The sequence below is a fragment of the Nomascus leucogenys genome, chromosome 22a, assembly GCF_006542625.1.
Source record: "Nomascus leucogenys isolate Asia chromosome 22a, Asia_NLE_v1, whole genome shotgun sequence".
Taxonomy (NCBI): domain Eukaryota; kingdom Metazoa; phylum Chordata; class Mammalia; order Primates; family Hylobatidae; genus Nomascus; species Nomascus leucogenys.
The window spans coordinates 33,897,222-33,922,092 of record NC_044402.1 but is presented as its reverse complement, the minus strand read 5'-3'; the positions used below and the strand labels follow the sequence as shown (position 1 = coordinate 33,922,092).

Genomic DNA, 24,871 nt, shown 5'->3' with positions numbered 1-24,871 from the left:
AATTTTTTTTCTGTGACATAGTATGCTATTCCCATCCTGCTACTAAGGAAAACAGCCCACATTATTCACATTATATACCTCAAATCTGTTAGGTCCAATTCGTCTTCTCCAGGCTATAGAACTTCACTTGAGACGCCTTTCTGTTTAGGGATTACTTTCTAGTCTTTTTTGGTTCACCACAGAACCATCTTTAGATCATATGAAAAAAAAAAACCAGATCTGGTATTCCAATAAATCTCTAGCTTATATTGACTAAATCAGGAAGCTACATTAAAATGCTATTTGCAATATTCCAACTACTCAGAGTCATCCTAACTATGCCTCCAAGCACTCTGTTTGGCTTTGGGCACTTTTCACTTTGAAAGCCTTCCTTTCTATTAGAAATTAAACCACATGCAAGACAGGAAGGCTTCACTCCACTTTGAAACATACTTTTACTGCTTCAGAGTAAATAAAACTACATTCTACACTATGAGCTTTTTTTCCTGCTTTTTGAGCAGACACTTCTGCTCCTAGTTGGCCTGAAAATCCTAGTGTGAACTATGAATGAAAATAATTCAATGAGGTGGACACATATTTTGACAAGAATATTTTTTTATTATTGAAAAATACACAAAGGTGAAAGGTTGCTGAGCAGCTGATTTTCCATAGTACAACAGAGTATTATAAGAAAGAGGGAAATGTATCTGTTATATATGGCAGTTTACATTTCTAAGGCATTTAGGCTTAAGAGCACTAGGTCTTGCACAGCTAGGTGCGTTGTCTTGAGTTTAAATATACTGAGGCACACCAGGCAGGCAAAGGATTCAAAACTATACATTAAAACTTGTTCATGCATTTGTGTCTTAGGATTTTATTCCCTACCCTTCTCATTCATTTTTTTTTCCACATGAGTTTTGGAGTTGTTCATAGAACACTGGAAATAATCGACTCTTCAAGAGTTTGTTTACAATGACAACACCAATGGAACACACCAAACAGAACTACTTCACGGATACGTTCTGTCTCTTACCAAAATGAAGCTCCAGTAAGAAAAACACTGATCTGCAAAGGCACAGTGGAGACAGGTTTAATGCATTAAATATAACATGAATCATTCACAATAACAAGTTTCGTGTTTCAGGGAACTTTTGTTAATACAACACAGTTGGTCACACAAAATACAAATGCTTCTGTTGATTTGTCTTGGCAACTCAGATACATCAACAGTGCTAACAGTTTAACAGCTTTGTTCTCATCTGACAGAAAATAATGGCAGTTCTGCAAGGCAAATGTTAAACCTGACCGTATGTATTTATTAGTTCCACAGTGTTTTGACAGATTATAGAAGATGGAACTCAGAGGATGCTGACACGCTCACCGAGGGCTTTCATTTCTGTTTCTTCAGTCTCAGGAGTGTCACTGTGGCTAGCACTTGGATTGATCAGGTGTGTGGGGTACTGCAGCCCCTGCTCGCCTGCGTACTGCTCCCACCTCAGGTCATCGCTTTCATGGGTGATGTAGCGCTCCCCGATTTTGCATTCCAGCTCTCGCAAATCTAACCAGGTCTGATAGTCCTGAAGAAGAAATTCCAAAATATTGCCATAGAGATCATTACAACTCAACATACTGTTTCATGTGATGTCAGTTTCTGCAATCTATGAGTTACCCTTTTCCTTCCACTCTAACAGTGCTGAATCTTTCATCACACATCCTCAAGTGACAGCATCGGCACGAAAGCCATCCTATTTGCCTAACCTTTGGAAATACATACTGTTTATATGATAGCAGGGATCAAAGAGGGGGCAATTAATGTTTGCAGTCAAGCAATCAGGACTGCCGGTATTCCTTTGAAATTTAATGCCTACAAATAATCTTTCAGTGTTTCAGAGTATTAGTTTTCTAAACTTTAAATTCAATGTGAAAATAATAAAGCACATGCATATACTTTGTATTTGCCATGCATTTGTTCCATAAATAATAACCTAGCATTTAAAAATATAGCTTCTAAACGAGTACAGTGCATGACCAGATGGGCATCTATTTGTACACTTATCAGGATTATACATACAGATGCTTTTGAAATCTGGTCCTCTGAGGTCTGTTATGATCCTTGGTTTATTTACTTATTTTTGGTTTTGCCTTTTGGTTTTCGGCTGTGTGTGTGTGTGTATGCGTGTATCTCCTCTGTCAAATTATTCTGGTAGAGAAAAATGTTTAGAAACACTAAATTGTTATTAAATCCTATGAAGTTGCATGCATTTGAGCAAATAAATTGATATTGGAATAATCACACTTTAAAAATTATTGCAAAAGATTTCTAAATATCAAAATCCTATAAATATTTAGAAGCTCATTCAACTAAGAAAACTCAATGATTGTTGTTTACCTGTAGCCAAGGGTGGCTCAAGGTCTTATCCACACTGTAGCGCTTTCTCATTTTTACTTGCATCAAATTGTTGATAAGATCAATGGCTGAAAAAAATTATCAGTAAAAATAGATGACAAATCTGTAACATATGCATAATTCATTTATAGTTTATTTCACATCTGCTATTTCACACAGTTAAATGCAGCATAGTGACAAGGCACTAGAACCAAAATAAAAATCCTCTTAAGAATACTGAAACCTTGGCCTTCATTTTATTTTGGATACTAAAAAAAAAAAAGAAGAAGGTGGAAGTAATTATGGAAGAAGTATTAGAGTCTATTGTATGATATGAATTTCAATTGGTCTACTCTTTAGTACTTTTTTTAGTTTAGCAATTTTGTTTATATATACATCATTTAAATATGTCTTACAATATGGGCAGGATAAAACTAAATATTCAAGATAAAGCATTTACTAATTTTGTTATAAAACATGCTGAATGTTTGAATACACACAATGGTTCACACAGTATTGAATTAAATGACAGACATCTGAACATCATATTTGTATGGAAAAAATACATCATAACATGGGTCATATCTCGTGATAAACTTGGAGCCTGAAAACCAACAGCCCAAGAAGAAAACACTTTAATTGCTTTCACTTTGCTTTTGCTTTCAAAAATAACCAATGTATTGGAATTATATCAGCCTTCATAGACTTTCTAAAGGAAGACAGGAAAGAAGTCTATTTAACAAGAAATGTTCTCTGAGGGGTTAGAACCACAGTCCCTCTGTCCTAGTACTCTGCTTGTGACTGGGGAGTCTGTGAGTGTAATTTATGGAGAAAAAGTAATGCTCATCGTTCTCTAGTCTGAAAATCATCCTAGTTACCCACAGTATCATGTGATGGAGTTCTCACTCTCCTTTTCTGGACATTATATTTTCAGTATATGTCATTAATAGTTCATTATCTATTAAAGTCATCCCCTCACACTTCTCATGCTTGAATTAACTTCCATGTTTCTTTTTTTGAATTTTAGCATTTTCTTCCCAAAGAGGGCTTAGTGAAATCTGCCAACCTAGTGGAAGCATTTATATTTCAAAGAGTTAATTTTTGCCCTTAACCTACCCTAGGCATTATGTCTGAAAGATGGCTCTTCCTACCAAAAATCTTAATCAAACAGGCAGCTGATAAACGAAATGAAACTTAACTCCTCATCTTTCCCAGTCACCAAGCCTTGAATAGGCAGCTTTGAATCCACTTTTTGGTGTGCATCAACGTGTATGGACCTGAAAATACAGACTGTCACATGAGACCAGAGGAACAAAGACTGCTTCCTTCAATCAGAATCCTTCCCAGTGTCAGGCAAAGAAAAGTGACTTCTACAGTCTTTTGGTAATTGAGAATCATATCTCTATGGTGCTAATATTCCAAGTATTTGCCTGCCCTGAAGGGCCGTAGTCAAATATCAAACATTTATTTGGAGAAACGAAATGCAACAACACACATTTAAATGTTGCCTATGCCTATACACTTTTGCCTTACCTAGGATACCTGAGGAAATACAGTACTCAGTACATTTTCATATTCCAAGCATGTGTTCTCAGAGAGCTTTTAAAAGTATAGTTCTCTCTGTGAACTGCGTATAGGGCATGTGCTTTAAAATATCCATTCACATGATTTACTCACTGGTGAGTAAAGTGCACCTTCCATTCTTGCTGCTGTGAAGCCACACGGCAAAAATGGAGGACAAGGAGTGAAGGGAGAGCTTATGTGCTATTGCAAGCATGCTGCAGCATTACACTGCCCCAGACACTGCAGGGAATAAATTCATGTCATTAATTCACTCATTCTGTTTTGAATTCTATAATTAGAAAGGCAGGAGTACAGTAACTCAGCAAAAGGTCTGGTTTGTGCCCAAATGGGCCCCAACAGTGAACCACACTGCATAAAGGGGAGGGAAGTACTATCAGAGGGGAAACTGGAAGTGTCTGAAGGAAATGGAATAAGTGAAAATGAAAAAATTGTTCTGCTGAATGAAGCATACAATCATTAGTCTGACTACGCCACAGCACCCAACCCAAGTGACCTGAATAAGCACAACAAGGCAATGACAAGAACCTCCAAGAGAAAATGGTTAAGGATATAAGGAGAGAATTAGAGGAGATTCGTGTATGTATAAATAAATGTGTGTGTGTGTATATACATATATTTTGTGGCTTTTGGAAGCACACAACAGAAATAATGAACTATTAAATGTTAGCACCTGTAGCTAAATGTTGGGACCATGGTATTAGTGAGAAAATAGGTCCGTCATTTGTAGTTGAGAATTCTTTTCTGCTTGTTACTTTTCTGGAACTCTTAAAACATCCTTTTTATTTATCAAGTTGTATACAATCCAGGAATAACTATACCATCCAAAATGCGTTTTACTAGACATTTTTGAACACAGTCTAGAGGCCTTTTTCCTTCCAATATTCTCTTTACTGTCCATGTCTACATTGCTACAATATTCATGTAATAAAATTGTCTCACATGTCTTATGTATGTATAAATCATTCATTTATCTGTTCATTCACCAAATCTTCCTTAATTCCTGTTGGCAGTTACTTAGGAAACAAAAAGTTAATGATCAAGCCCTGACCCTGAAAAAGCTCACAATCTAGTTGCAAAGGCACATGCATGCCCCTCCCCAGACCACAGATGATATCATGACACAATACACCATTTTGAATCTTTGACCTTTAATTCATATCCTACTCAAAGCAAAAAAAAAAAAAAAGTGTTTTCTTTTTATAACTTACTGTCATTAGTCCTATTTATGTTTTAGATGCAATGGAGAACTTTATTCTATATGACAGTTCTTTACGTCTTTGGAGACAGTGATTCATTCTCCTTAATTTCACCTCTATAGTTCCTTCAGATCTTTCAGCATCCTGTACACCTCGATTTTAATATTCACTAGCTTTACTCAATGTCCCTGTTAAAATTCAGTGATCATCACTGACCAATTTTCTTCATTAACTGCCAATTTGATTTATACACAAATATATTATTCATATAGCCTAGGATTGAGGGGTTTTCGTTCTTTTTAAAAAATTACATTCATATTCTTATTTAGTCCTTATAACAACCCCCTGAAAGTAGTTATTATTTTAATCTCCATTTTAATAAAAGGAAAACCTGAAGTTTCAAAAGGCCATGTGACTTGGTCAAAGTCAGACAGCTCCTAGGCAACACAGCTGAATTTGAAACCCAGGGGGACTAGAATTCAAAGCCTGTGCTCTTAAACACTATGGCAGACTGGGGCCATATTATGCCATTAACTCATCATTATAAGTGGATAATAATCTCAGAAATTAACTATTTTTTTCATTTTTACAGTCATGATAATTAAATTCTTAGTTAGTTTCCACCACACTTTTATGTGCTTGAATGCAAGGATGTGTGTATATGTATATGTGCATCTCTGTGACCACAGCTCTGAATGTGGTATGACACCCTCGTATCGTTAATTCTCCTAGCTTCCTGTCACGTCCACACCGAATAAGCCCATCTGCCATGTATTAATACAATTATTAGAACTTTTTCAGGATAAGACTTAAACATAGGGCTTTCTGACTCTATCGCAAAACACATTACCAATTGCCAGGCCTATTAATTATTCTTTGAGCAAGTCTTAAAAGCAGGCAATGCTTCCTCCTAGAAGTATTCCTATGTAGCTCATATTTACCATCTTCTCCAAAGGCTATTTTGGGCTATTTATTTTTCAAATGCTTTATCATTGAGACACATCGGTTCTTGGTAAGACTCATTCTACCAATCTGGTAATCCTACTTAAAAAAAAGTGCAGTTATTCTGGAATAATACATTTTAAGTAAATTAACACTGACAAATACTGACTTTCAGTCATTTTCTTCTCAGGGCTAATATTTGTTTTCTAAATATTTGCAAATCATCTATTTAATCATTCATTCATTCTAGAATTTTGTCAAGGATAAATACTAAGCTTCTTGTTGAATAATTTCAGAATCCATTCTTTCCCCCTTTTAGAAATTCTACTTGTATTAAATACCTTGGTATCTCTCTCATTTTATCTATGATTTATTAAAAATTACCACGGCTCTAACAGCACATCTGTTAGTTTCTTCAATATGCAGTGTGTCCAGCTCTGAACATTTACCCATCTCATAGCTGCTACTGAGTGCACTTTTGTGACACTTCCATTTCCCATAGGTGCCAGCTCCCAGCAGAGACTGCCATGTGTAATTTATCAAGGATAAAGACACTAAGACAAGGGAAAGGGGAAGCCAGTTGTAAAGGAACAGTCAGTCAGTCTAGTAAAGCTGGAGAAGTCACAGCAGTCCCAGAAGAGAGCCAACAATGAGGGAAAAAAAGCCCAATTGGGGTCTGCAGTCCAGTTCCAAAACTAAAATCAAAATTCAGAATTTAGATCTAGAGTGAATGTGGTAGGACATGCCTTTGGAACTGCAGGAGACTAGTGGAGAGGGACAATGGGGGAGACAGATACAAAATTGGGTCATTCTATCAATTCCTCTCAAAAACAAAGTAAAGGAGAAAGGGAACATGGTCTGGCTGTGGGAGGGAGGGAAGTAAGGAGTGGAGCAGAATGAAATGTCATAATCTGGCACAGCTGCAGATGACCATGCTGGTGCCAAGTGGGGAAGGGTAGAGGAATGCCAAAACTCCAGATTACCTGCAGCTCCACAAGGAGCTGGGTCCCTCAGGAATCCGGAGCCCTGTGCAAAAGAGATACTTCGGGAAGAATGCCTCAGAAATTCTTGGTACCCTGTACCTCCTTTTATAAAAACAGCAAAAGGACTATATCCAAATACCTAGGTTTCTTGGGGTAAAATATATTGGAACATAGTGCGGTCTTTCAGTGGTTTCAGGCAATAAACAGATGCCGTTTAAATAGCAGAGATGGAACAAGGGCCAAAGCAGTAGGGGAAATGAGAATCTTTTATTCTCTTGGGTTCCCTGTACCCTCTTCCCCTGCTATTTTCTCAGTCTGAGTACCCCCACCTCCCACTACTTTGTTCCTGAAGGGCACAGGAGTAAAATAGGCAGTGGCTAGTTCCTCCTTCTTTTTGCAGTAAACATGACACCAACCTTTTCGAAAAGTGGTATGATTATTTTCTGATTATACCTGCTCATTTATTCTGGGGGGTGAGTCTTTCTAACATTATTCTGAGAATTTTATTATCTTTATTCATGCTTAAGCTTAATCCTCTCCTTCCATCTTTTTAATACCTTGTCTTAAATCTAAAGTTTCTTAAATAGCCACATCCGGGCATGTGGGAAGTCTTATTTTTCTCTTCTTATGGAAAAATTTTAAACAATTGTATGGTGTACATTTCCATTTTTAAATTTTCTCCTCATGAGCAGAGTTTTGTGCTTTATAAAATGTCTCTAGCCATGGATTCACAATAACGTTCCCTATAAATTATAAAAAAATTATTTTTTGAAATCTAATGTTTCTTCTTTGCTACAATAAATTTTTGGCTAACACAGTTACTCTCCTTCTAACTTCCTGTACAGCATTTTTTTCTCCTTGCCCTATCAGTTTAGAGACAAAAAAAGTCAGGAAAGCAAAGAGAAAATTTTATCAAACATTCTCTTTTAGCAGAGTGGGACTTTCAGCAGCTATTAGGATAGCTGAAGTTCTGTGTAGCCTATTTGCTAGGTGCACAAGGATACCTGAACAAAGACAAAATTAAATGGTATATGCAGGTGCAGAGGGCTTTATGTTTTAATATGAAAAGAAGCATTCCATCAGAATATGATATAGATTCCATTTTTCTAACAATAACAACAAAATACAGAATTATATTTGAAGTTGCACAAACTATATTGCAGTCATTCTCCATTTTAAAGCAAATACCAAGTGTGTAGATACAACAGGTTCTTTGTATGCAGAAGGTAGATTTGCAGGTGTCATTGTTGTGGCTAAACTGAAAGGCATCCGAAGCTTGCAGAAAACTCTAAGAAAAGACTGTAACTGGACATATTTAAATTCTTAATAGGTTTCCCAAGTCACACCTTTCAATCATGTTCCATTTCCCATTTTATTTCCTTTTATTATTTCAATACATGCCTATCTCCCCACACTCTCATCATTAGATTTTAGCTCCTTTAAGGTCACACAGATTGGGTATTCATTTTTTTGCACATAAGTTTTATAAATATTTAAAGTAAAATATATTTAAACTATAATGCATTAGAAAAATGCTTGCTAAGTAGCATTTGGTAGACTGAATACATTAAATAGAAATTTAAATCGCCATTTTCTTAGCTCTAAGTTTCAATACCCATATTGTATGCATATGGTTTGTGTATTTTGGCTAAAAATATTTCTGGATGGTAGGGCATCACAACTCTACAAAATATAACAGATCATAAGATCAGTGACTTCTTTTAGAAAATCAGTATGATGCTGAGAGTAACTGCCATGCAGATTATGTTTATTTTACAATGTGTATTTTTCAGGCGGGAAATCACCTGTGAAACCTCAAGGCTGATCTCTTTTGTCAAGACACAGTACATTCCCCGCCACCACCCCCCCTGCCGCCCCCCACCCCCGACTTCTCTCCGCCCCAAATTATTCAGGTATCTTTTCAAAATAGAAGCCAGATGAGAACAATCATTCTGGTGATAGAGCCGTTGCCAATCAACCTTCAAGCTCCCTGCCTTTAGGCAAGTGTTTTCTCTTTTTTTTCCCCTTTCAATTCTGCCTCACCACCTGTCACAGTGTAGTGCTTAGTACTTCTCTCCCTTTGGCTTGCTTCATGCTGATGGGAAGTTGTGTGTTTATTTTAAAAATCGTTTTGCAACCCTTCACATTCCAGCTCTCAACCCAGCATGCTGTTGCTCAGCAACACTAACTGGGACGCTCCTCTCAGGGACTGAAACCAGAGGCTGCCGGCTGCAAACAAGGCCACTGGAAATCATCATCTCACTCGCTCCGGAGTCAATTACTGGAATCCAATGAAGTGCAAGACCTTTAGAGACTGGAGTCAGCATCTTTCCTTTTTCAGTTCTTTCCTCTGCAGAAAGTTCTTCTATCAATGGTTACTCCTTTGCTTTTCATCCAATTTCATTTCCTCCTGAAAACTGGGGATATGGTCTTGGAAATCATAAATTGTTTAAACACACCCACACGGCAGCCTCCAAACTGAAGCCCAATTGATTCAAAATTTAAAGAAGAAATCAAAATATATTTATACTATTCTGATCATGTTCATATTGGACTTTGTTTCATTTTAATGAACCAGGCATATGGTTTGTGTATTTTGGCTAAAAATATTTCTGGATGGTAGAGCATCACAACCTTACAAAATATAAGAGATCATAAGATCAGTGACTTCTTTTAGAAAATCAGAATGACGCTGAGAGTAACTGCCATGCAGATTACGTTTATTTTACAATGTTCATTTTAATGGATTGCACACTAAAATCCTTTGGGAAGTTTTATTTTTAAATATTGATACTCAAACCAAAGGTCAAGTGAAAATCCTTAGGAGAGGATATTGGTATTTGTATCAATATTTGCGGAAGTGCAAGTGTGTGCAGCTAGAGTTGAGCATGACTGTGCTAAGTAGTGCTTCTCTGACTTTTACATACATATGAAAAATAGTTAAGAGATCTTAAACTGAAGATTCTGATTTGGTAGTTCTGAGGTGGGGCCTGAGAGTCTGTATTTTAATGGTTGCTAGGCAATCCAATATTGCTGGACTTCAGACCACATTTTGAGTAGCAAGGAGCTAGAGGTATGACAACATTGATAGTGGTTAAAAACTGGCTTAATATTGCCCAAAGGGTCCTTGAATAGACGGACATAAACATACAGAAAGGTATCTAATCATAGAGGTATCTGTCCTCAGCTCCATCTTGTTCAGTATCTGGAATGCAGAGATAGAAGGGTTTAAGGATAATTTCTGCTCAGAAGTTGCCAACAGGAAGAGCAAACAAATTGGATTACACAAATAATTTCCCAAATAACTACAGACTGGAGCAATGGGCCATGCTGGTAAAATAACTTAAAGGAGACAACTGAAACTATGTCCTCTAGGTCCTTCTCTCTCAACCTCCTCAAAAGGACTAAGTACAGAATCGGAAAATCTGGCTTATCAAGAATATATGTAAGAATGAAATCTGGGTTTTAAATCCACAGTAAACTCAGTATGATCCTATTTCTTATCCCCAAATCAAATATTATTTTATGTTGTGCTAACAGAAATGTGTACTTAGTAATGAAGGAAAGGGAAGTAGTAGTTTCACTTTACTCTCTTTTTTTTTGTTTGTTTGTTTTTTGAGATGGAGTTTTGCTCTTGTTGCCCAGGCTGGAGTGCAATGGCGTGATCTTGGCTCACCGCAATCTCTGCCTCCAGGGTTCAAGCAATTCTCCTGCCTCAGCCTCCTGAGTAGCTGGGATTACAGGCACCACACCTGGTATTTTTAGTAGAGATGGGGTTTCTCCATGTTGGTCAGGCTAGTCTCAAACTCCCGACCTCAGGTGATCTGCCCGCCCCGGCCTCCCAAAGTGCTGGGATTACAGGCCACCATGCCCAGCCCACTTTACTCTTAATTAGACTCATCGACCCTTAAGTCAGATCAGTCCTGAGGGTTGACTATAAGAGAACGTAGATAAAGCAGAGAGTGCTTGTGCCACAGTGAACAGGAGGGTGAAGAAAAAACTGACTTGTGCAGGAGAAGAGAAGGCTGGGGGAGACATGATGACTGCTTTCAAACCTCTGAGATGAGTCTTTATTTGGAAAGGGATTGGGTTTGTTCTATCAGTGTGTATAAATATATGAACATTTTTGTTCATTGTTTTGGGGTCAGATTAAAAAGAAACTGGGCTGCTCATGAATTTGTGTATTTTCCATCACTAGAACAATTTAATAATATTCTAGATAATTACTCAGTGGATTGGCATTTGGGAGCAGTACAGGGGTTAGATAAGATTTTTAACATCCTGTATTTTGAAGTATTATTCTTTGTTGTTATGGAAGAAAGCAAACTTACAGAATATTTAACTTTTGTTGATCCTCTATTCAGACATCGCCACACATACTCAGGTGTTATATATTTCAACTAAACTATGATGCACATTCAGAAGTGAAACTTTAACTTTGTAACTGAAATATACAGGAAATATTTCTATTTTGAATGGCAAATAAACAGCCAATTTTGAGCATTTACAATGCCAATGTTCTTGCTAAAATCTCTGAGCAGTTTCTCTCTGTAAATATCATTTGTTAGAGAAAATCTCATGAACTGTATTTTACTTGCTATCAAAATAAGTGATTCTTTTCCTAATGGGACATGCTTTGCAGATATCACCTTATTTGGATTTTGAAATATGTATACATAGGTACATATGTAAAAAAATCACTCTACTGGTAGATATTTTTCAAGTCATTTTATGTCTTTGGCTTATAATTGGAAAGTTTCTTCTTATTGTATAAATTAATATTCTTTTATTAAAATTAAACATAATTAATTACCAAATCTTAAGTTGAGATTGTTTAGAATGTTAAACCCCAGTGGAGGTTCTGACCACCATAATTCACTTTATCTTATCCATTCTGATTAAATTTCCTGGCACCCAGTCAGCATTTTTAAGCAGTTCACTGGCTAGTCTCCTCGCCTCTCCTCCATGCCGTTATGTCTGACAGTGTGTTAATATGTTGACAAATCAATCTATTCATTAATATTCAGCAGGCTCGCTGGATCTGCAAGGCTCATAAACTGTTACAAACACAGTTTAATTATTAAAATGACAATTGTCTTTCTTTTGTTTCTCGTACCATTGGATTTCTGGGTCTCATCTACCCGAGGCTTATTTTCAATGGGGTTATTTTTTTGTTTTGAACAATATGTTGTGAAAGAGGGACCTACAGCTGGTTCCTTTTCATGGTAAAGTGCTACTTCCAACTTAAGTGTTTAGCGTTCTGGAACACTGTTGGATTTGGAAAACATACCATGTGGTAATGGTGCTAGGCCTTTATTTAGCTTTGCTTTGTGTTTGTACTGGCTATATTTTTCAATCTCCAATTTCTGGAGAAAAAACACACTTGTGACCAATTTAATTTGAATTTACCAAGTTGAATGGCAAAAATATCTTAAAAATTTAGATGCCTTGATAAATGTAGTGGTATATTATGATAGCCATTCTACGCCTTGAGATACCGTGTATTCTATATTGTATAGTTGAGGATTGAGACCGATTGGAAGAATAAATTATAGCTGTGCTTATCAGAAAAAAGGAGCATAAATATGACCGTGGAGGTTGCCAGAGCACACAAGTGGAAGAAACTTGTGTCACCGGTTGCATCACCATAATCTGATAATTTTGCCTTTAGTGCATTGAAGGCACTAAAGGCAAAATTATCCCATTGTGATGCACTAAAGGCATTTCCTATGCCTTTGCATTATTCCTAAAGTGTATGTGTGTGTGTGTGTGTGTGTGTGTGTGTGTGTGTGTGACCAAATGTCAAGGCTTCCCGTCTGGTCTCAATTCCTGAGAATACCAACTAACCATGTGACTCTGAAGCTGAGCAGAAAACAACTCAGCAGGTGACTTGGGAATAGGTGCTTCTTCAGACTTCACCTGTGAACACAGAAAACGATCTTTTGTCTGCAGGGGTCAGGGGCTCATTGTGAGACAATTTCCGAGGCTGCGTCTGTGTTGATTACTGCCTGTTTGCCTCTCTAATGGCATATAAAGGAATATCAAAACTCAGAAGGAAAAAAATAGCAACTTCTCTGGGAATCTTCATGGCCCATTACTAACCCTCCTTAAATTTACTGTATGTCTCTAATTGAACACATCAGTTCAATTTGATAATGGAAATGTACTATGACTCTAACAAATGCTTTCCAATCCATCGCTACAGGTCTGTCATCATTTTCCTAGTGAAACGACTTGCACTGAAGCAAATTATATCTCACTTCACCAACTACACAATTCATATCGCTTGGTTATCTGTCATTTCTTTTCCTCTAAGAATAAACTCTGTGGAAAACAACAGCTATATAATCAAGTCAGCTGTACAGAAGAATCATTTACGATATGTGTTATAATTCTGAGCAAATAAAGGAATGTAGGAAGAGAGAATTCATTTGACCTTCACACTTGACTATTCTCTTTGTGTGGACATGATAGTTTAGTGACTTAAGATTGCATCTTTCTTCAACTGCTCAGTCACATTGCAGCAATTACAGAAAAAGAACTGTAATCCACAGCTCCTGAGTGAATATTTACATACAAATATTATATATTATTTCAAATTTTAGACACTTTTTAGACCATGCATGGAAGAATTATAGTTCTACAAAAGGTTGTACTCTATTTACTCCATTTATCTTTCACGCCATGCCCTTTTATTTTTATTAGTTTTTTTATGAAAGTTATTGCATGCACCTGATAAAAGATCTAAATCAGGAAGACATGTACAAAAGCAAAAAAAAAAAAAAGGCTCTTATATTTCATTATTAGACCTGCTTTCCGGAGACTACCTATTTTAAATATTTACAATTTTTCTTCTAGTTATTTCCATATCTCTAAATAATAAATGCAGTATCTTCCATACTTGTTTCATTGACCCTAAACTAGTGCTGCTCAAAGTGATCTATGAATCAGTCCTGGTCTGAATTGTTTATAATCAGTCAATGATGAGATAAGTATATAAAGTGAGACTAAGACTTTGGAAATTTTTATAGCTACTTAACATTGCTGTCACATTTTAAATACATTTTACAAAGTACTGGTCCATATGTTTAGAAATTGAAATAAGATAAAACTGGTCTTTATCACAGATAGTTTGAGAAGAACCACTTTGAAAAAGTGTGATTTCTTTCCATCACAGATGAATAATTTCATTCCAGTTTTCTCTATCTTATTGTTTTCCTCCTTCTCCCAATTAATCAAGATAGGTTAAATTATAGTACTGGCCACCTTTGTAATTTAGAATAGTGCCTGGCACACAGTATGGAGGATATTAGATAATCTACATGACATTTATTAAAAACTTCAAGCTTGGATGGTTAAATTGTATGTTAAATGATACACATAACACACATAACACCACTCATTCACTCTGGCAGAATCCCATTATGAACTCGGTGGATGTGAGAGCTTTTACGGCTCTCTTCACTTCTTTGTTCTCCTTATTCCTGGTGTTGTAGAAGTTTCGTTATTCATATTCTTTTGCATAATTATAGTTAACTCAGACATGCTTGGTTTACAGGTCATATAAAGCTTAAAATTAATTAGCAATATGTGGAATAACTTATAAATATTAACTGATAAATTCTAGGTTATAACCCATATCTCCTATAGCCTGTAACCCCAAATCTTTAAACCTATACCCAAAGGAGAATTTAAGTGTTAAAGAGATTCTCTTTTCCTACATTCCTTTATTTCATTTATTTATTTATTTTTTGAGACAGAGTCTGGCTCTGTCACCCAGGCTGGAGTGCAGAGGCACTTGCACCCTCTGCCTCCTAGGTTCAAGCAATGCTCCTGCCTCAGCCTATCGAGTAGCTGGGACTACAGGTGCACGCCACTACGCCTGGCTAATTTCTGTTACTTTCAGTAGAGACAGGGTTTCATGTTGGCCAGGCTGGTCTTGAACTCCTGACCTCAGGTGATCCGCCCGCCTTGGCCTCCCAAAGTGCTGGGATTACAGGCATGAGCCACTGCGCCTGGCCCCTACATTCCTTTAATTGCTAAAAATCATGACACATAAGTTAGTTGTATCTTTATTATACACAACTTTGTTATACAATTTTTGTATTTCCCTGGAGTTTATAGTTGTTTCTTCTTTATTCCTGAAAAAAGATACTTGTGCTTCTTTTTTTATTCTCACTATTTTCATGGCAATCTGTAACATGAACCAGTTACATGTCCTGATATTGTATATCTGATAAAGATGATAAAGATACAAAAATATTTTAGAAATGACAGAAATTTATAAATGATTTTATAAATTTTATAATGTATCTACCTTTGAATATCAGAAACTGAATTCAAAATTGTTTCAGAGCTCTATTAGCTGTAAGTTATTTCTGGGGATCTGGGCTCCAGAGCAGCGGTTTTGAAAGGGTAGTCCATGGACCACGGACTTCTTATGCTGTCAGTGCAGAACAGCAGTTTAAGGGGGTAGGGCCTGGGAACTTCCATTTTTAACTAGCTCCTCTAATTAACTGCTGGCATGCTAGAGTTAAAAAATGCCTGCTATAGATCTATAGCTAGGACATGACACCTTGTTTAAAATAAGCCATTATCAAAGAGGCTCTTTGGCAAAATTACTAGAAATCTCCTGCCTTACCAATATTCTTGTTTTGAGTAATAGCTAGTTTTTACATTTTCCATTTTTAAGCTCCACACCCCTGCGACCTACTTCTTAACTCACAGACTGAGTCTTGCCTGCAATTTTCTGGGGTTTTTAGCACTGTCTGGGATTCACCCTTATGACATACCAGACACTAGAAACGTGAGGGGTATCTTGATCTATTTCTTGTTCTTGTTTCTAAAAATACAATGAAAGGAGGGCCATACTGGTAAATGAAAAGGTGCAATTTTCCTTAGTCGTACCTGGTCATCTAAAATTATGTTTAAGCCATAATGAGCTGCCCTTCCATAGATAAAGTAAATTTAAAGTGAATATTTAAAAATAGGTACACAAGTTCTTTCAAGGAACTGAGAAGGGTAACAGAATGAATGTGTTGACCTTTAAGCCTAACCCGGTATGAGATAAAGTTGGAGATGACAGCAAGACCATGTCTAATTACTGATGGGTAGCGAGGGATATACTGGAGGATAACAAATGACCACTGACACAGCCATAATGATGAAGTGAAATATGGTAGAACATACAACACTGCCTTACGATAGACTGAAATGTTCCCACACTCTTTCCCCATGATGAGCTAGACTCTCCTTTTGTGCAACTGTTTGTAAATATATAATTCATGCTGGAATGTTTCATTTGTAGGCATGCATTTTTATATAGTTATGTATGCATAACTATATATATCATGTATGTATTTTGTTACATATTGTTTATAATGTATTTTATAATAATTTATATTACTTAACTATTGTAAGTTATACATAAATGCATTCAGTTATATATCTTATACACAATGTAGTTTTATATATATGAACGCTGACATTTATAAAAAACTAAATACATACATACAGACAGAAGAAAAGACTGTAAAGTGACTGGGAAATGGAAAATGACCAATATTTAAACTAATATAGACATGCCATTCACTGTGCTAAGCAGTTTCCAGAACAATCTCATTTAATACTTACAATAACCCAGTAAGGTAGGAATTAGCATCACCATATCAGAAAAGAAAACTGAGACCTAAGAGAACAAGTAATGTGGATGAGATCACCAAGATACTAAATGGTACAGCTTGCAACTCAGTTCTTGATCACAGTGTGATCCTGTTTCCTAGTACTTTTAGAAATTATTAAAATTTGTGTTACTACTCTAGCTCTATGCCTGTGAAAGCATTTTAAAAATTTAATGTGACAGCATGGCTAAATCCATTAGTAAGATAATCAAGAGGCTGTCAATATCCTGGATAAGAGCATCTGCCTTGGAGCCAGCGGACAGGATTTGTACCCTGGCCCCACCTAGACAAGCTACTTAACCATCTATGCCTGCATTACCTAATCTTCAAAATGGAAACAATAATAAAACAATCCTTTGAGTAACTACTCAAAGGCTGGGGTGATTAAACGAATTCACATGTGAGTGTTTAGAATAGTGCCTGGCTACAGGGCAAATGCTGTGAAAGTGTGAGCTATTCATATTTTTTCATATTTTTTCTTTCAACATTTAATTAACTTTACTATCTCCATTTTACTGGAAACACCATTTGCTAAGTTTTCTTCAAATTTTCTCTCATTTTTCAAATCATACCTTATTTTGCACACAAAACATCTATTTTTATAAGGACATCTGTTAATGCTTTTGTGATTGTTTTTAGCCTAGCATCTTTTCCCTGCGGGAACTTCCTTCTTTCACCTGGAGGTTGTCATCATCATCCATATGGCCAATCAGAGCCAGGCTCCTGGGGCTGCCGAATGATTGTTCCCTGGGTATTAAGGGAGTTAACCATAGCCAATCAGTTCCCCTTCCAGAGACCCTACAGCTATGGAGAGATGATCCCTCTTCCATTCTGATTCATGGACACTAAGTAGCACATAAGCTTGGAGCTGCTAGGGTATCGTTGTTTTAAGAAGTCATCTTAAAGTAAAGCAGAGCTGAGAGATGGCAAAACAATAACACTTGAGCTTTAAGATCTAGCTGAATCAGAGGTTTACCTTTTGGACTTCCCAGTTGTGTGAGCCAATAAAGTATCTTATTTGCCTAAGTTAGAGATAGGTTTCTGTTATTTAAACATAAGAGTCCTGTTAATTCATTCATAAAGTATTAGCAGGCATATATCCAGAATGCCAGTACTCAGCTTATTAAATCTCAGCAGGAATAATTAACGAGTAAAATATTTCTATAGGTTCCTAAATATCAAACCATAAGAAATAAGCACCCTTTTGGTATACAACAATGTATAGTGTAAAGAATGGAGACAAATTATAAATGATTTCCAGTCTAAGCCCTTGATTTCAAGGTCATGAAACCTCTTTGGTTTCGGTCTAATGCAGAGACTAAAGCAAATCACTTATCAGAGGACTGTTGTGAGGACCAAGCAGTGCAATGACTACTCAAGCACCCCAATATATAGGTATTATATTGTATCAAGTCAACATCTACACTAACAGAAAAAATACATAATAAAGAAATTTGTAATTCTGACACATCTATGCATGTTACTAAGATCTTACCTTATCACATTTTCTGTTGCTTTTTCATGCCAGGAAAAAAAATACATTACAACTAGCAATATGTCCAAAGAACACTGCACATCGTTTCTAAAATGATACGATCAATCTTTGGTTAGCAGCCAGGGCAAGTGCTTGGTGTTCTGCTGTCCTCCTCCTGATGCAAATTCTTGGTTCACCCCACGCCTGCCTTTATAGATGCCTTTCATACCCTTTATCTCATTCAATCTTTGTTAAAACCTCATTATGTAGGTGGGAATCATTTCCCATTTTACAGATGAGGAACTGAAGCCAAAAGAAGGTAAGTGATGACTACTCAGAATGGCAGATAGGACTCTCTATCTCAAACTACTCGACTGTTGACATTTTATCTTTGTCAAAATCATGGAGGTGCTTGGGTTTTCATTTCCCTGGATCTGGATTCTTAGTGTTTCTGGTGTGGTTTAAAGTATCCTGAGACTAAAAATTGATCTAATATCAGTTGTGACCACCCTGTACCAGATATGATTAATAGTTTTGCTGGTGTGTTTGTCAGGTCCTACAAGCTTAAAATTAAAACTATTTGGTCTCAACTCCATTGTAACTCATAATGATGGAATTATTTTTTCTCAATAAGATAATGGGATAGAACCTGGGCCAGTAACTACTTTTGTGACACCTTAACTGATATTATGACATAATTTAACTAATTTTTTCTCCATATTCAAACGTGAATTCTGTTCATACATCAGCAGCTAGATAACTTTTTTTGCCATCCAGAGCTTTAGTTCGCAAACAGTATAATGCCTGTGCCTCTAAGGCAAGAGTGAGCCATAAGGAGGTACTGAGTCATTTGGAAAAGTGAGGGTTCTATCTCCCATCTGAGCTGGTCTCCATATCACTTCATCTGAGTGGTAGGAAATTTTTAGTGCTTAGACATTTCTATAGCCAAGTAAAATGTGTACTTCCTAGTCAAATATAAATGCCTTTTGAATTATCCTGTATAACTCCCTCTTGCTAAAATGCTATGTCTCTTTCTTTCCATTCTTCACTGACTGGCCTAAATTCTATCTCCTCTGAAAGTGGAGTCCTAACTGGTAAAGTCCAAAGTGATTCTCCTTCCCCTGAACTTGGAGGCCCTGATTTTCCACCTAGGTAACAATTCAAGGAAATATATTATCATTTTATCCAACATCACATAACTCATCTCCCCAACTAACATTCAAGTTCTTTGAAGCACATCTGATATTCTGTCCTCTACTTTTGTATTACCTACCGCGTACGTATATTGTGATTTCCCAACAAGTGTTTCCTGAGCCTTTGATATCTAGTCCTCCAGCGTCTATTACTACTGATAATTAAAAGTTCATAATTTATAACTATTCATTTCTGGCATGAATAGGTTTTGTCTTAATAGGCTATAGCTACATAGCAAGTCAAATTTTCACGAAAGCAGAGACAGGGGCATCATTTGTTCCACTACTCCAAGAAAAAGGGTTTAAAGACATGAAGGTTATTTCCCCACACCCAAATTCCTGTATAACAGGAAAGTGTCTGATTGGCTTCAGTGGTATTCCGGATTTGCATTCTGATAACAGGATCGAGTTATTTTACTGGATTTCTAGATGAGCAATATCAAGCATAATGGTTAGCTCTATTTAGATGTAATGTTTCCTAACAAGGGTACTGGTCCCAAGGTTATTTGATAATTCTCTCTGTCTCCTGGGAAAGAAACATAATTACACTTTACTTTTCATCTTTGTTGAATTATGAAACATATTTAATTATTCCTTTGGCACACATGATAGCTCTTTTGTAGGCCATAGGTTCCTTTAAGATATATCCATCTACCTATGATTTACAACTAATTAGAGGATGTTAAAGGTTGTTGCTAATGGTAACTTAAAGCTCTGATAATGGATAGCTCTTGGCATTTAATACCAATAGCAGTCTAATAACTTAATTTCTCTTGAGCAGTTTGTGCATTCTTTTCTCATTTCTATACCAACATATGCAGTAACAGGCATCACATAAGAGATGTTTACAAATGTACTAGCCTTTTTACATGGTGAACGTCCGATGAACCTAGAACTGGATATTGCCTGTAAACTAGAAAAGACACAGGGCTAGTACTGAAAGGAAGTATGTTCAGACTACCTGGGTGTGAATTGTGCCCCTGCTACTTAATAGCTTTGTATTTTGACCAGTGGTGTCACTTTTTTTTTTTTTTTTTTTTTTTTTAGATGGAGTCTCACTCTGTTGCCCAGCCTGGAGAGCAGTGGTGCAATCTTGGCTCATTGCAACCTGCCCCTCCCGGGTTCAAGCGATTCTCCTGCCTCAGCCTCCTGAATAGCTGGGACTACAGGTGCATGCCACCACACTCGGCTAATTTTTGTGTTTTTTAGTAGAGATGGGGTTTCACCATACTGGCCAAGCTGGTCTCGAACCTCTGACCTCGTGATCCACACTTGAAATATAGCCATCATAGTAACACCTATCTTATGGAATTTTTATGAGAATTAGATACACTCCAATGAATGTTAATGGAGGAACTCCTTTCCAAAGTACTGAATGAGTCACTTTCTCTGCCCTGTCAGCCCCTGCAATTTCTTTTAAACAATCTTTTTTCCTTTAAGAGGAAGGAAATATTTATTAAGAATATAACTCTAAACAATGCAACATTGTCAAGGCAATCTATTCTAAAGAAATCATCAGAGAGATATATAGGAATGATACATCAGGATGTTCTAACACTAAACATAGAGAAATAATCTAAAAATTACAGGGGAATGGCCAAGTAAAATATTATACATATTTTAATGCCACACAGAGAAAACCAGTAGACAAAGAACTTGGTATACTAATATATATAATATGATCATTAAATTATCAATGTCATAACATTCTTGTGTTGATAATAGTTTAAAAGTTTTTAACACAGAACTAGGCACATATAAGTAAGCCCTTACTAATAATTCATTACCATTATATTAAGGTATAAATATTTATAAGTTCTAATGAAATGTACCAAAATACATTCTCTCGGTTGTTCACTTACTTCTTAATATCTATAACCAAATTCCTGTTATGTGTATGTGTCCCACCCAAATTAATTCGTGTCTTTGTGTCTCTACTCTGGTGGGCACTTTACAGTGCGCATTTATCAAGCTAATAATTTACAATTAAATTAATTTAAACTAATAACATAAACACATAAGGATTAGATCATTATCATTTTTGAATGGAAGATATTACCTTCATGAGAGATTTCCTTCCAGGGATTTGGTGGATACATGAAAGCTGCATTCTGAATTTGGTCGTGTATGTCTTCATCTTCATTAAATGGGAATGTGCCGCTTAGGCTTACATAGATGATGACCCCAACAGACCACATGTCTAGAGAGCGATTGTAGCCCTTGTTCCTTAGGACTTCAGGAGCCAGGTAAGCTGGAGTACCCACCACTGACCTCCGGAAAGACTTCTCTCCAATGATCCGGGCAAAACCAAAATCACAAAGTTTCACCTGTTGATGAAAGGATTTGCAGAAATACTCTGTTCGCAATTGTGTGTCTGTGTGTCTTAGTTCAGATTCACCAGATACAACCATAATATTTTAAATACTTTACCTTTACATTAAATGATATGGATTTCTTAAAGTAATAGCTATTTTCCATTTTAGGTATTTGAAGACAGCGGTTTATGTAGTGATATAAAAGTATGTTTTCATTCATAAAAATATCATCTAAACAGTCTCCCTTGGCAGGGTGCAGTGGCTCCTGCCTATAATTCTAACATTTTGGGAGGCTGAGGCAGGAGGATTGCTTGAGGACAGGAGTTCAAGACCAGTCTAGGCAACATAGTGAGACCCCCATCTCTACAAAAAATTAAAAAATTAGCCTGGCGTAGTGGTGTGCAGCTATAGTCCCAGCTATTTGAGAGACTGAGGTGAGAAGATTGATTGAGCCTGGGAGGCAGAGGTTGCAGTGAGCTGGGACTGCACCATTCCACTCCAGCCTGGGGCAACAGAGTGCTCTGTCTCAAAATAAAATAAAATAAAATAAAATTAAAATAAAATAAAATAAAATAAAATAACATAAAATTAAAATAAAATAAAATAAAATAAATAAAAAATAAAAATAAATGAAAAAATAAAAACAGTCTCCCTCCTCCAGAAACCGAGAGACAAATAGGAAGATAAGTGTACTCAGAAGAGGGTAATATTATACACAAGGCAGGAAAGCATTATGCAAATCTGGGAAGTGACCTTCACTCAAGGGCTTATTATGAGTAGAAGATGAAGGATAAGTACAGAGATGTGTCATGTCATCCACAATAATCCTCAAAATTAGCTCTGCACTGGCACATATATGGGCAGGACTGGAAGGTGTTAGGGAAGCAAGGCAGGACAGTCACATCTGTCAAGTCACTTCGGACCTATAATTCCCTGTGGAGATAGCTGGTTTCCCATTCTCTAAGTTGAGGAAAGGAAAAAAGTTTTGCCCTTGTCCTTGAGAACAACAGTGAGGTTTAATATCTTGCCCATTAGTGAGCGGGTAACATCTCTGGGACTCTCAAGTGTTGTCACTCTCAGGCCACTTCTGGAAAAGCCAAAAGGCAGCATGAGAAAGCACTTTTCTGTACAATTAAGTCAGGCTTCACCAAAAGGCCAGAGTAACAAGGCCATAGTCTCAAAGGTAGAAGAAGGTAACAAATCAATAAAAATCAATAGAAAACACTTGAAACAAATAAAGGTTTTAAGGGAAAAATGGAAGGTGATAAGATGCTACATGGAAGCCAGCAATGCTGCCAACTGGCTTTTTGCTGAGAGAGGCTTTTATACTTGCCTGAGGAAAAGGATCAGCTGATGCTAGCAACACATTTTCTGGTTTGAGGTCACAGTGAACGATATTTTTAAAATGAAGGTGCCGCAAAGCCACGAGTATCTATAAAGAAGAAAAATCAAAATAATTTCATTCCAGTTTATTAATTTCAAAATGTCTTCTACCAGTTAAAAGGCCAAAACCGACAATGTACATTCAAACTTCTTTATGTTAAAGACACTGAAATGAGCTAGATTAACATAGGTTTCTAAAGAAATTTCAATGAAAAAATTATCATATGATGGTATTCATACAGCAGCCAAGACAGATGTAGATAAAAGACCTACATCTAACAGGGACACCCATTCTTAAATATTCTCAAAGAACCAAAATTAAACCAATGTACATTTTAAATTTTCATGAAAAGTTTGAATACATGGACCTGCAAACATGTTACTAATTTGGTACACTGTGGACTCTGATTAATATAGATATAAATCACATAATACAATAAAGCCACTACAATCTTTTCTAGTGTAGTTTAGACTGGAAGTAGGGACTAAACAACAAGGCTAGAAAGCTGTAGTTAAACAGTGATAACATTTGATATTAAATATTGTATTTTTTCTGTCTCTAATTGATTTCTTACCTGAGTAATTAAAAACTTCGTTATGTGCTCTGGCAACCTGCCCTTTTCACTTGACAAGATCATTTCCAGCATGTCTCCATGGAGTTTTTCCATAACAACAAACACTCTTTCAGGCGTCTCAAACATACACTCCAAATTTACAACACCAGGGTGATGAAGGTTCTATTAAAGATAAATAAAGCACTTGAAGAAAATGAGTTTTTTGATACTGTTTGGCAAGCTCGCTGATTATACAAAACTGTTCAAGCTTAGAGCTATAGAGAAACCCACACTTAAGATTTTTAACACCTCTACATTCCACATGTGCTGCCTTATATTTTTGAAATTCTAATGTCTCCAAAAAATACATCTTTACTTTCTATGCATAGTGAAATTATTTCTATGTGAAAAAATCCAAGTTCTAGCACAGTGAATTGCTAATTAGGTTTTAATTAGAATACCATATTGAGAAATCTAGAATTTCTTAGGATCATCCCCAATATTAAACATATTGTCCTAACTAAGCATACTAGGCTATTTCTATTCAATTGGTAGAAATCTAATGTAGTAAAGATGAAATTTATACATGCAATGCATCGGGCCATGCACTGATTAAGTACCTTAGTCAAAACCTTTTAGAAATGCTTTGCTGCTGGTACTGGAGGCTGCAGTTTTTGACAGAAACTCTTATACTAAGTGAAGATCATAAAATCAGCAAAAAAAAAAAAAAAAAAAAAAGTGAGCCTGTGCTTTGCAATACCATCCTGCCTGCTTTGTTTTCAAGCACACAATAAATATAGCTAATCCTTGAGAAACACAAATTTGAACTGTGTGGGTCCACTTACATGTGGGTATTTTTCGATAAGTACAGTTGGCCCTCGGTATCTGTGGGTTCTGCATCCACAACCAAGTGAGTATTGAAAATACAGTGTTCGCAGGATCCAAAAACCTGAGGATAAGGAAGACCAACTTTTCCTACAGGGAAGTTCTGCAGAGCCAAATGTGGGATGTAGGTATGCGTGGATTTTGATATCTGGGTTGGTGGTTCTGGAACAAATCCCACGCAGATACCAAGGGACTACTGTATTTCCACAATAAAGTAATGACTAGTAATGGTAAGCAGCATTTTGCTTGACACATTAATTGCCACATGTGTCAAGTAAAATTACGCTTAGCATTAGATGATCTCTTGTAATAATGCT

General features: G+C 36.5%; 1 protein-coding gene across 1 annotated transcript in view; it reads right to left on the bottom strand.

Moving 5' to 3' along the window:
* Positions 1-576: 576 nt before the first annotated feature.
* The window catches only part of PRKD1 (protein kinase D1), a 353,210-nt gene continuing 328,915 nt past the window's right edge, over positions 577-24,871 (bottom strand). Inside the window, exons 14-18 of the mRNA XM_030803432.1 lie at positions 23,691-23,852; positions 23,066-23,164; positions 21,477-21,744; positions 2,369-2,454; positions 577-1,556 (exon numbers count right to left, since the gene is read on the bottom strand). Of these exons, the coding sequence (XP_030659292.1) occupies positions 1,338-1,556; positions 2,369-2,454; positions 21,477-21,744; positions 23,066-23,164; positions 23,691-23,852 (834 nt within the window). The 3' untranslated portion in view covers positions 577-1,337. The remainder of the gene's footprint in view (positions 1,557-2,368; positions 2,455-21,476; positions 21,745-23,065; positions 23,165-23,690; positions 23,853-24,871) is intronic.